Source organism: Anolis carolinensis, chromosome 3, assembly GCF_035594765.1.
Source record: "Anolis carolinensis isolate JA03-04 chromosome 3, rAnoCar3.1.pri, whole genome shotgun sequence".
NCBI lineage: Eukaryota > Metazoa > Chordata > Lepidosauria > Squamata > Dactyloidae > Anolis > Anolis carolinensis.
In genome coordinates this window covers 87,242,049-87,254,934 of record NC_085843.1, presented here as the reverse complement: position 1 = coordinate 87,254,934, position 12,886 = coordinate 87,242,049, and the positions used below count along the sequence as shown (strand labels likewise).

Here is a 12,886-nt window from a genome sequence, read left to right as displayed (position 1 = left end):
TCTGGGCACAGGTAGTATAGCCGCTGGTGCGAGGGAGCTTGCGCCTGCCAGTTGGAGAAAAAATGGTAATACTGGCAATACTGTGGGAGCTGGTGGTCTCTGTTGGTTTGCTGGGAATAGAGGATCATCCACAGTATTGGGAGTCTTAGGAGTTGGTAATGCTAAGGCTTTAGACATCCTAATCATTAATGATGAAAAACTATGCAATTCCTCAGATGTTGTTAAAGACATTCTGTCTCAGGATTGGTATTTTGAATAATATTTAATTCAGTATTGTCACTTGAGTCAGAGTCCAGAACTTCAACATGTTGTGTATGTGATGCTTCAGCTATATGTTGTAAGGGAGGTTGAGGTACTCCCAATCCTGCCATAGCTGATGATGTTACAACATTTATGTTGTTAGTGGGCATATAATTTATGTTGGTTTCCTCTGCACGTGTGGTGTGGTGCTCTATAATAGGTTCTCTTTGAGTTCCTTTTTTAACTTTCAATTCCTCTGGCTGTAGTGCTTGCTGGGGAGGAATCTTATTTTTTTGTCTGGAAATATTCTTTTGTGGATATATTGCTTCCTTATGATGTGATGTATTTATTTCCTGTGGAAGTGGCATGCTAGTTCCTGGTGGGGCAAAATAATAATATTGGCCATTGGGAGCCATGTGCCACATGTTTCCAGGGTGGTTATAGTAGTTTATGGGCACTTGTTCCCACTGTTTCCATGGTGATTGTCTCCTCCTCTCACTTCTGCGTCCTCTTTCTTTTACATGCTGGCTCGAACTGGAAGAGGTGGAGTTTCTGCTGGAGCTGGAGCTGCAGCTGTCAGAAGAGGAGGCTCGGTATCGAGCTCTTCTATGCCTGCGGGATCGATTGGGAGGGCTTTTGTTTTGACGCTTATCTTTGTAGCGCTTTAAGGCACTCTGGCTCCAACGTGAGCCTCTGGAGTGCTGGGAGGAGCTTCGGGAGCGATGCGAGCGGCGGGAGGGGCTTCTGTGCCTCCTTCGAGACCGGCAAGGGAGAAGCAAACCTCCGTCCCGGCTTGTGTTGTATGCCTCGGGACCGTCTAAGATGGGCATTGCGGGTGTCGAACCCGTTGCCTTATCTGGCCTTTGTTGTTCAGTCATTATCTGTGGAGAAGTTTGTTTTGGCTGTTCAAACCTCGTAGGTTCGGGAGAGGATCCTTTTTTATTTTCCTGCACCTCATAAGCAGCCTGCCTTGGTGGCGGTGCTGAGGGAGGTTGATCCATCGGTTGTGAGTAGGTACCTTTATCTTGCTCTTTTGACTTTGGTGAGGAAAGAGGTTCCTGGCCGTTGGCGCCATCTTGGAGAGCCGTTTTGACGGTTGTTGTTTTTGGTTTTTTAAATTTCTTTTTCTCAAACCCCTGTTTTATTTCGGTGTTTTGGACATGAATTGGTGAGGAATTTTGGCTCTCCAAAATAGATGAGGGTAGTAGTGCTTGCTCATAAAGCATTGCTTTAAGTCTTGTCTCCCTATTTTTCCTTGCCTGAGGGGTAAAACTCTGGCAAATGGTGCAAGATTGTATTACATGTCCTTCCCCTAGGCACAGGAGGCACTTTGAGTGGCCATCAGACTCAGGTAATTTACCCCCGCAGGAGGAGCATCTTTTAAATGCTGTAGATGATGCCATTGGTAGAATGGATGCCTCAATGAGGGTGAGAAGAATTCACTATTGCTGTCAAGCGGAAAAAGGGGAACTGAGGCGGTTGCCCATTGCACGGGCTATATATAGGGAAGTGGGCGGGGCCTCGGCCAGATATGATCTAGAAAGCTCTAGAAGGTTCCGTAAGCTGTCAGCATAGCTGAGGGATACCATATGTGCGTATTTCACAGTTGACCACGATGGAGAAAGGAAGAAGATCTGGGATCTACTCACTGCTCCCACGGAAGATGAAACATTTGAGGGTTTTTCTGGGAATGATGGGTCTGGGAGTGAGATGGAAAGTGCTGCAGATTGGACTCAAGTAAATGTGTGTGCAGAACCAGTTTCTGGGGGTGCATCAGAGGATTGGCAAGCGGCAAGACATGTCCCCAGGGACATGGGGAGATCTAAGTCTTGAACGAGGATGGAAGGACTGGAGGGATGATGGGCGAGGTTCATGTATGAGGTCAAGATCAGCTGTGGATAATGATGACAGGGCGGAGGCCTCATCATCGTCGGATAACGATGAGTAAGTTAAAAGTGGAGTTGGAAGTAAAGATTCTTTTGCAGAAGGCAAGATGTCGTTTTGGACATTGGGTTGTCGCTGCCTGTTCTCCTGTTGGGCTTGGGTCCTGGCTGTACAGCTTCGTGTTTCTGGATTCGGTTTGGCTCTTGATGGCATCACTCGTTCCTGGCTTGGCGTTCTTTGGCTTCCCCTTCGGCTCCTGAATTCGGTTTGGCTCTTGACGACGGCATCGTCATTCCTGGCTTGGCGTTCTTTGGCTTCCCCTTCGGCTCCTGAATTCGGCTTGACGTTCTTTGGTTTCCCCTTCAGCTCCTGAATTCGGCTTGGCTCTTTTTTTTAAAAATTTTTTTTATTGATTTTTGATATACATAAAACAACATACAAGACAGGGACACTTACGGTTAGACAAACCGAAACAATACAGTGATACACATACATACATACCCCCCCTGCTCTACCCCCTGTTCCCCCTCTTCCAGATATTTTGCATAACAACCTATTGTATCTCTGTTCTGTGGCGACCTTAGATACATTGTAATGCTAAGGTAGGTTTTTCACCTCTTTTACATTAATTATTCTATGTTTTGGTCCGCTTGTACAAATTCAGTCTAGTCCAATTTGTTTCTTGTCTTGAAGCATAGTCCTGGTTTACCAGTTGCGTCAGTGAGTCCATGTTTCTGATATCCAAAAGTTTCAAAAGCCAGTTTTCTTTTGATGGTATTTCTGGTGATTTCCACATTTTTGCCAGACATATCTTGGCTGCCGTCACCATATAGGTAAATAGTCTTTCTGTGTTTTGATCCATATGGAAGTCGGTAATGCCTAGTAGAAAGTATTCCGGTTTTTTGTCAAATTTCTTTTGCAGTATGTTCTCCATCTCTTTATGGATTGTTTGCCAGAATCTTTTGATTTTGCTACACCCCCACCACATATGCATAAAGTCGCCTAAATGCCTTCCACACTTCCAACATTTCCCATCACCTTTCCCTTTGTTCATTTTGGCGAGCTTGCTTGGTGTGGGGTACCATCTGTAAAACATCTTGTACCAGTTTTCTTTTAGTTCTATAGCATATGTGTATTTAAGCTTCTTGGTCCAAATATTTTCCCAGTCTGACATGCTTATTGTATGTTTGATCTCCCTTGCCCACTTTATCATTACTTCTTTGACCTGATCCGTTTCCGTTTCCCATACTAGCAATTGTTGGTATATTATTTTTATTGCCTTCTTATCTATTTTCATGATCTTATCCCAGAAAGTATCTTTATTTTCAAAACCTATCTTCTGATCCTCTTTAAAACTTTCCTTTATTTGCCAGTAGTTTAGCCATGTCATTGATGATTCCATATGTTTTATCTCCTCAAATCTGAATTCGGCTTGGCTCTTGATGGCAACATCGCTACTCCCGGTTGGCTCTCCTTTGGTTTCTGAATTCGGCCTGGCTTTTGGACAACGGCATCGCCTGCTCTCGCTACGGGTGTGTGTTTGGCCCTCTCCTGGCTTTCTGTGCCATAGTTGGGCGTGATAATAGTTTCAATGAACTCTTGGCTGGAGTTAAGCCGGATTATCAGGCAGGATAATCCGGATTATTTTCTGTTCCCTCATTTTTGCCTTTCTTGAAGCAAAGACATTTACTTTTACCAGGAACACTGAAATTAAGTGTTCCTAGGTTCGGAATATTATTTAATAAATGTTTGTTATCTTTACTCCTTGTGTGTGGCCTTTTAAGAGGAGTCTGTGTTCTGACAGACACAAAAACTAAGAGATGTAAAAGAAAAAACAGACTGGTCGGGCTTCAGAAATTTTATTCGAAAGGACGGATATACATTAACAATAGACTTATCCGACGTATGAAAATACTTTAAAATATTAAGACAGTTAAACCAGAAAAGACAACGGACAGTGGTAAACACTATGACTCGCAAACCCTCAAGAGGACAATGGGAAATCACACAACATTTTTCACTTTTTTTCTTCCTTTTTTTGTCTTACTTTTAATTATTGTTTTTTTTTCCTTTTTTCCTTTTTCACTATCTCTCTCTTGTTTTTCCCACCTCTATTTTTCCAACATCTCTGCCTCACTATCCCTGAACAAATGTTTTCCTCACTTTCACTGTATTTATCATTTATAATATAATAAAAATCATTTTAAAAAAAAGAATGAGCAAATGTAGAAATCGGGTACTGAAATAAAATGCTTTCACTTCTTCATTCTTTCCTCCCAGGTGAAACATCTCACAAGACAGACTCATTTTTTTTCTCTAGTCATTTAGTTTGGCTGCTATCAGCTCATTAAATGGAATCCTATTTCTTCTGCTTTGGGAAGGATTTTAACATCTGTGGCCTCATCCTGGTGTCCCAGTCAAGTTTTTACATTGTTTCTTTCCATTAGTTAATCCCTCTCCCCCGCCGTTCTGATACCTTTGTATATTTAATTTTCAAAATATTAGTCCTCCTCTAAATCAAGTTCCTCATCACCTAATGTATTTTGAAAATACATTACAATTCCACTAGTAAGCATACCTTTTCATTACAAAAAATGAACTTTCCTAGAAGTTTTACTGCTCTCTTTATTCCCTTAATAGACAAAATCACAATAAACCTTGAACAGGCTCACAGAAGGTAACTCAGGTAATGCTTTGTTTTTGTATGCACCAACACAAAATATATTAGCATGCTAAAATATAATTTCAAAGGTAATAAATAATTCTAGATATTTATTACAATTACAGTACCTCTACTCTGGTATCAAATTTCATGATTGCATTGGGTCTGAAATATATCTTGATTTTGGTGAGGCCTCCTACAGGTACTATACCCTGAAGGGGAGAAATAACCATTCCAGGAACAGGGTTGGCATCAAGAACCTGCCAATAAAAATTGATTATCAATCCTAGATTCTTGAATGTTGTTGCTGTTTGATATCCTACCTTTCTACAACATAGGATCCAAGATAGCTTACAACAAATTAAAACAATAATACACTTTAAAATTACATTGCAGAACTTTAAAAACCAAATAAACAAATTTATTAAAACACAAAGTTAAAATGCATTTAAAATATAATAAAATAAATAAAAGTTCGGCACACCCTGTTAAAAATACATTTGCCATAAGAATTAATACCCCAAAATCTGACCAATTAAAAAGGTCTTTGCCTGCTAGCAGAAAGACGCCAATGTTGGTGGCCAATGGACTTTCCCATTGGAGGAAATTCCAAAACCTGGGATCTGCGATTGAGAAGGATTTCTCCTGTATCCTCACCAAATATGTTTGTGGTTGTAATATAATTAACAGAAAATCCTTCCCTGAAGAACTTAAAGTATGGAGAAGCTCATAATGGAAAATGCAATCTTTTAGAAAGGGTCCCTCTACATGGGCCTAAAAATCCAGAAGTAGGATAAAAAGTGGAGTGGTTACAAAATGCGCACCCATAATGTACTTTTGATCATGGAACAGCATGAAAAACACATGAAAAAACGTTCACATAACGCTGCTATGGCTGCATATCTCAGTGCTCTGAAGAAGAAAAAAAAAGAGTTCCTTGCAGTATACTAGTGTAGACTGCTCCAGTGCTTATCCTCATTTTAAAATTCCCAAAATAGCTGGTGGAGGGATGTAAACAGATTGAGCAATGGACACACAGGTGGCTGAATGGAAGCACAAGAGGAAAGCAATTTCCATGAGAACTCTCTCCAACACCTTTGTTCTCATTCCCCGTGTATTAATGAAAGGAAATGGAACTTGAAATTACACAGTGGGCACAAACATATCACAGGCAAATATTTCTACAAAATACATATTTAAACGTGACATCATTGTTTGGGTAGATATGCTGCAAATTTACTCAGCAGTATTGACATCACCAACAACTTGAAGTATGACTCACCTGGAAGTATGCATGGTTATGTCCCAAATTTTGAAGAATGGCAGTTCTGCATGTTGTTAAGTACAGAGGAGCATGGTTAAAGGTGATCCTCTTTTCCTTAAACTGAACACTAGTGCAGGCAAACTAAGATTAAGAATAAATTAAATTAGTGTATTACAATCGGTTTCAGACTCATTCTATATCCAGATTTAAACAAATTGAGATTTGCTGTCCACGTTACCATTTTAAGTCATGGAAATGTTCTAATAAGTCTTTCTAGAGGCTACAACTGCTAATGTAAAAAAGTTCCAAGTTCATAAGACAAAGCAAGAATATATGTAAGAACAGCTTGTTAAACATTCCTTCTCTTACTCGCCACCTCTAAACAGCATGCACACATTTAATTCTACTAGAAGGGCACTCTCTGACTACTACTGACATAGAAAAAGAGTGGTAATGATTTCTGCTTCATGTCAGGCAGTCAATAGCATGAACCTTAGCAGCTGTCTGAAGATCTCAATCCTTGATGTCCATTACCTGACCCAAATTGTGAAAATCAGGAGCATCTATTATGTTTCTATCAATGGAAATTATGCCTTCGCATGTCTGCATCATGTTCCCCAGTCACATGTCATAGAACAGATAAGGAAACAGATGGGGAAAGGGTACCATCTCTAAATATCCTCAGCTGTTAATAATGAATGGGTTCATTTCAGTGGAACAGTTGTTAATACTGTCCGAATAAAATTATCATTTTCAGCTAGTGTTACTACAGTAAAAGAACAGATTGCTCAAAAAAATTATTATTAAGTCAAAAACTTTAGAAACAGGATACAGCATATTATTATTATTATTACCTTTGCAAAGCATTTTAATTTAAGTGTTTTTCCTTGATGCACACACAAGTCAAATTCTCCTGTTGTTGGAGAAGAGAAACTTGAATGCCAGACTACTTCACATTCTAGGTCCTTGCATGCTTCTACAGTTCCTAAATTAAGACAGAAAAAAATGGCTATTGATGGTAATAACTCCATAATTATTGCAGAGAACAAAAACAGAAAAAAAACTTACTTTAAATCCTGCTCTCTAATCTCCATTTCATGGCTTTTATGTATCTTTTTGCTAATCCTTTTCTTTTATTGCACCATGGCTATTTGCCATGTAAGATTGAATGATTTTTTTTTGCAGAGGCTGTGATTGGGAAAGGAAGATTTGGACTTTCCCACATGTACAGTACAGAAGAGTATCGCTTATCCAATATAAATGGCCCAGCAGAACATTGGATAAGCAAAAATGTTGGATAATAAGGAGGGATTAAGGAAAAGCCTATTAAATGTCAAATTATGTTGTGATTTTACAAATTAAGCAACCAAAACATCATGTTTTACAACAAGTCTGCCACTTGTTTGGGAGCGTGGCTACACTTGTGTTGCTATTGGGCATGTTGGTCCTCTGCGTATTGCTGCCTAGAAAACAGCTGTGGATCAAAGGTTGGATAAGCGAGACTCTGCTGTACTTATCACAACCCACCTCCTCCCATGTTAGAATTTTTAAAAAAATCTGTAGAACACTGAGAATAGAAACAAGCTGGAAAGTGTAATGATATCAAGTAATATGATGAAACTCATTTAGACCAGTCTCAGAGCTAATCAAAATTCCCCTCTGTGTTTGGGGATATGGTTGGAGATTGAGAATCTGTGATCTAGTACCTACATAGCCCTCCCTTTCCACACACCCCTACATGTCTCTTTTCTCATGCTAGAGATTAGAATCATATTGGTTATCCTATGGTCCTTGAAACAATATTTGAGGACTAAAGAACTGTCCTCTCCTTCTTCAGTCTCTAGTTTTACCTCTCTTTGGATACTTTACCTTTCTCTGGACATATGGAAAACGCACATCCTTTTTCTGTGATTATAGGCTTCCATGTAAATTTTGCAGGATAGTTTTTATGGTTGTATAGTGTGAGTGTTGTTCTGAACCCACGTTCTGCGAAAAAGTTGAAGGCAGGATTTAAAGTCACTTCTCTTGTAGATAGCTCCAAGGCAACTGGTACTATTTTTGCCACCACTAATACATGTCCAGTATGATGCTGGTTTATTGTATATGAGAAAGATCTGTAATAAAGAAAACATTATTGTGATATGATATATTTCAGTATCTTCTGTGCAATTATAAATACATAAAATAATGCAAATTTTCAAAACGATGTGAATCACTGTGGGTGTCATCCATGAACAAGATAGACTGAACTTGGTCAGTCTATCTTGAAAGAATGTACTTGGTAAAATACTGTACTTCCTCTGGATGTTAGCAGTTTAATATAGAAAAAAACATGACTGACTGAATGGACAACAGAAACAGAGCTGTGGTGGACAATTATGGTATATTTGGGGGCAAATGTCAACCCCTGCATCCTTCGCCCTCCCCAAGAAGCTGCAGTGTTCCTAAAAGCCTGACTCATAACTAGACACTTGCTGACAAAATCATACAGGATGCAAAACCACTGTAAGTCACAAGTGCAAAATTATAGCAAGTTTTAGTTCAACTGAAGTCAGATAATGGCTTGGTTCCTGGAATTTTGTTCTTAAAAGCTCATTTGACCAAACAACACAATTATTGGCATAATTCTATGAGAATAATTAATTTACAGAGACATTATGCACATTCCACCTTTTCACTAAACCCAGCACCCAAAATAGCTAACAATTACAGATTTTTTTAACAAAAGGAAAAGACAATTAGGTTAGGTTCCAGCAATGTAGATACAAAGGGTGTGTCCATACCCATTCTGAAGTCAAACTGTTCCTCTCACTTATCACACTTTACTCAAATACATAGCCTCTCTCTTTCAAAATAAATTAATATCTTTATCAAGTAATGAATGAGAAGTGTTACTTTTGAAAGCTTCCCAGTTTGTCGTTTTCAAACACAACTGGGATATAAGTCTTCGTAAAAGGTGGTATGACGTGAGACAAAGGGCTGGTCTGCTGCAGTTCTTCACTTTTAATTTCTGTTTGTATCCAGATGTGCACAGGCAGATTATTTATGAGATGCAATTTCTGGGAAGAGGATGAATGCACACAAACTTCTCCAAAATCAATGGTGGATGGGCCTGGCAGATTCGGAAAGGAGACTGTTAGTAACAAAGAGAGAAACCAATTCGTAAAGTAAAAAAGCACTAATTGGCTTTTGCATTCACTGACAAAACACAGTAAGTTAATACTGTTCCCTTTCCTTTTCTAGCTTGAGAGGGATAGGGATTTGTGAGTGGCTAAATGAAAGAACAAGGCAAAACAGATGGTCCTAGCCAATGAGAAATCAGTACATTTTGACTTCGGGGATTAGAAACTCCAATTCAGTCTAGTTCTTCTAAGCAGTGCCTTCTGTTCTCTCGCTTTCATCACTTGATGTCTGGAATACCTCACCAAGGGCTACACTGATCAGGGAAATGGGAGCTTTGCCTACTCTAGTATAGCATCAGAAGTGTTTCGCTCACGTAGCCTATAGATTATTGCAGCAATAAATAAACTGAAATAGACACACCCTGCAGAGTGACTGTCAGAGAGAAAAGAACAAACTGCTATTTTAATGAGTATATCTATGACAGTGTGGTCCAACCCGCGGGTCGCGGGCCGTGGGCCGCATGTGGCCCACCAATTCATTTTTATTGGCCCTTGCTCTTCTTATTGGAAAAATATTTTAATTTAATATTTGGAAAAAATTGTTTACCCTTCTTACTGTTTTAAGGTTTTAAGAAACATTTTCTTTCTGGAATGTCTGTGGCCCTCACATTCCTATACTAAAGTTCAATTGGCCCTCAGGTAACTAAAGGTTGGACCACGCTGATCTATGGTATCTAGTTAAATGAACTTTCCATGTAGCTTCAGGGCCATTTAGCGAAGGAAAAACAGTCCTTTTGGGAATTCATCCACACAGGAATTAGTGCACAGAAATAACCCAGCCCCCCAGTCTTCTGATTTAGCACTGGATCAATCCCCAACCTATCTCAGTTCCAGGTAGGTATAGGTATTTTCTTCATTATCTTCAGTCAGAGAGAAAATTTTGAAAGCAAAGGTCTGACAGAAAAAAATACTTAGAAAAAAAAATGCCTTCTACCTCCAAGCCATCCAGCAGGATTCTGGATGTGACAGACCATTTATCATGAAACTCTGTATTCCCATCATACCTCTGTCTGTTCACAAAAAGTATGAACCTTTTATTTTAAACCAATTCATGTTGTTGGGATTTGTTTTTGTGCCAGCAAAATCAAATGTTTTCAGATAGGAGAACTGTTATCAGCTGTTATCATCTTACCAATGAATACCTGACGAAGCTGCCTTGATGTCAAAATTAAACTACAGTCTTCAATCTCTTGTGGTGAACAAGGTATTGGGTTTAGCCCTTCACTAACCTATAAAACACCCAAAACAATAACCACATGTTAGGAGCCATTTCAAGGAATCTTTGTTCATATATGCAAATAATGCATGCAGCCTATTCATTGTCAGTTGAAGCTCAGTAAACAAAGAAGGAGACTGGAAAGCAAAATGAAGTATTTCACAGAAAAAATACTATCCTTGTTAACAGTAGACTTTGGGTGAGTCTACATGGACAAAAAACCCCAGACGCAACTGAATTGACTTCTAGCTGTCCCACAATGTTCTACTTTTTCCAGTGGGTGTTGTAGTATTTCACTGGACAGAATACATTTCAATATTCTATGATTCTATATTTTGTAGTTGTTTGACTTGGGTGGAATTTCAGGGTGAGATTTCATTTTTCCCAAAGAGCTCAAATATTTTTGCAAGTAAAACCTTGCACATGATCTAGAAATCTACACCAAAAAAGCATCAACTAAACATTTAATCAACAAACTGCCAAATGCAAAGGGATTCAGAAACAGAAGCAAATAAAATCTAAGGCCTTAAATCTTAAACCTACCTCCTTCAAGTCAATCCAACTAACCATAGACACAGCCTGCAATATATATGAAGACATAAGTGGGGTAAATTGTATGTAAGTGTCTTCAAGTTGATTTTTGACCTATACGGACCCCACTAATTTAATAAATTTTTCTTGAGTCTCCATATGGATAGAAAAAGTGGGATATAAATAAACATTATAATCACCATCATCATCATCATCATTATCATCATCATCGGGCAAGGAATCCTGTATTTCATCAAATAATAGTTGTATTTCCTCTTTTTTTCATCATATTATGTGTGAGAGAGAAATCTGCCTTTGAATAAAATACCTTACCTTCAAAAGGGGAGGAGGAAGAAGGATGGTTCAGTCTCAAAAAAAAAGCCCTGTTTTTGGTTTTGGTTTTTTTAACTGGCAGTCATTTGGGTCTGATTCTCCCCCTTCCTTCCTTTCTTCCTCCCTTTCTTCTTTTCCTTCCTTCCTTTCGCAAAAGGCAAGGCAGTTAAAAAACTATAAAATGGAGGTCTCTGGATCTCCATTATTCACTCCTCCCTCCCAGGCAAGGTGGTTTACAAAACCTGGAATAGATGTTCTTTGGGGAAAGGAGGGAGATTTGGGTTCCAGAAATCTCAATTTCAGATTTTTCAAACTGCCTTGCCTTAGAAGAAGCAGGGAGGAGAGATAGTGGAACTTCAGAGACCTCCATTTTATAGTTGCCTTGCCTTTGGAGAGAAAAAAGGAAGGGAGAATCGGCCCAAAATGGCTTTATGCAAAGAAAACAAAAATACCACTTCTGGCACCCAAAAATGGGGATGGGACTATTATGCAGTGGCCACTATTATGTGAAGAAATACAGTATTCAAAGGTAGTTCTGCCATTTCATGCCTCTGAAATATAGTCTACAACACCTTGGATGAATTATAAATTTACATATACAAATTAGGCCAGATTCAAACATAATTAACTTACCTCTTTATCTACAGATTTAGCTTTGATTTCAACTAGCTGCTGACTGGTTAACATGTTACTTCCAGTTATACAAGTAACATCTTGCTTCGTTTTCTCTTGTGGAAGATCTTTGACCTTTGGAGATTTTAATCCATGTGCTGGTTTTAACCCTATGTCCACAGGATTATTAAGCATTGTAAAGATCCTACCCAAAGGGAGTATAGAAGGAAAAGTGACACTCAGGTAAGTAGCAAAGACACTTTATTCAGCGAAGTATGAAACTTTATTGAAGTCCATATATACTTGCAGATGCCCTATTTTCTATTCTAATTATGAAGATTATCTTGGAACATAATGTATCTTCTTTAATTATTCATGACACTATATTCCAGAAGCTACACTGTGATGTGGAAAGTGTACCATTCATGCACTGCATGTTTTATCGTACGAGCACACAGACTGAACTCGCTCCAAATTCAGGGAACCTCCTTCTTGTCCCATCTCAGAATAGTTCACCTTGCTGTTGACACCAAGTCACACACAACAATAGCCTTTTGTAATTTTATTAAGCTAAAGCAGAATATATATAATCAAAGCAGGCAGAAATAAAGATCTCAAAGTAGTTTCAAAAAGAGTCAGTAAATCCAAAAGTCTTTAGTCAAAAAGCATGAGTCCATTTCCAAAGAAATATTAGTCCACTGGTTGCAAGGATTCAAGAACAGGAGAATTTCCAAGGCATGAAGACACATCCACTCCGATGAAGCGAGAATTTGCTTTGACAAAGAATTGCCTCTAAACACACTTTTAAAAGCAACCCAAAAATGCATTTCTCTTCCCTTCAGAGGCTTCCCGTTTTCCAGCTAATCTCAGGCCGCGCCTAGGCATTCCTTTCCATTGCAAACGATCTGCTCTAGATAGCAATGGCGCTCCTTGATTGTCAAGGCCAACTAATTCATTATCTT

The 12,886-nt window shown here is 39.0% G+C and overlaps 1 protein-coding gene across 8 annotated transcripts in view; it reads right to left on the bottom strand.

Moving 5' to 3' along the window:
* The window catches only part of cfap47 (cilia and flagella associated protein 47), a 411,656-nt gene that overhangs the window by 366,219 nt on the left and 32,551 nt on the right, over window positions 1–12,886 (bottom strand). For all 8 annotated transcript variants that reach the window (XM_003218926.3, XM_062977173.1, XM_062977171.1 and 5 more), the window contains exons 12-18: window positions 11,946–12,129; window positions 10,365–10,461; window positions 8,946–9,162; window positions 7,920–8,164; window positions 6,905–7,035; window positions 6,069–6,191; window positions 4,915–5,046 (exon numbers count right to left, since the gene is read on the bottom strand). In XM_003218926.3, the coding sequence (XP_003218974.3) occupies window positions 4,915–5,046; window positions 6,069–6,191; window positions 6,905–7,035; window positions 7,920–8,164; window positions 8,946–9,162; window positions 10,365–10,461; window positions 11,946–12,129 (1,129 nt within the window). The remainder of the gene's footprint in view (window positions 1–4,914; window positions 5,047–6,068; window positions 6,192–6,904; window positions 7,036–7,919; window positions 8,165–8,945; window positions 9,163–10,364; window positions 10,462–11,945; window positions 12,130–12,886) is intronic.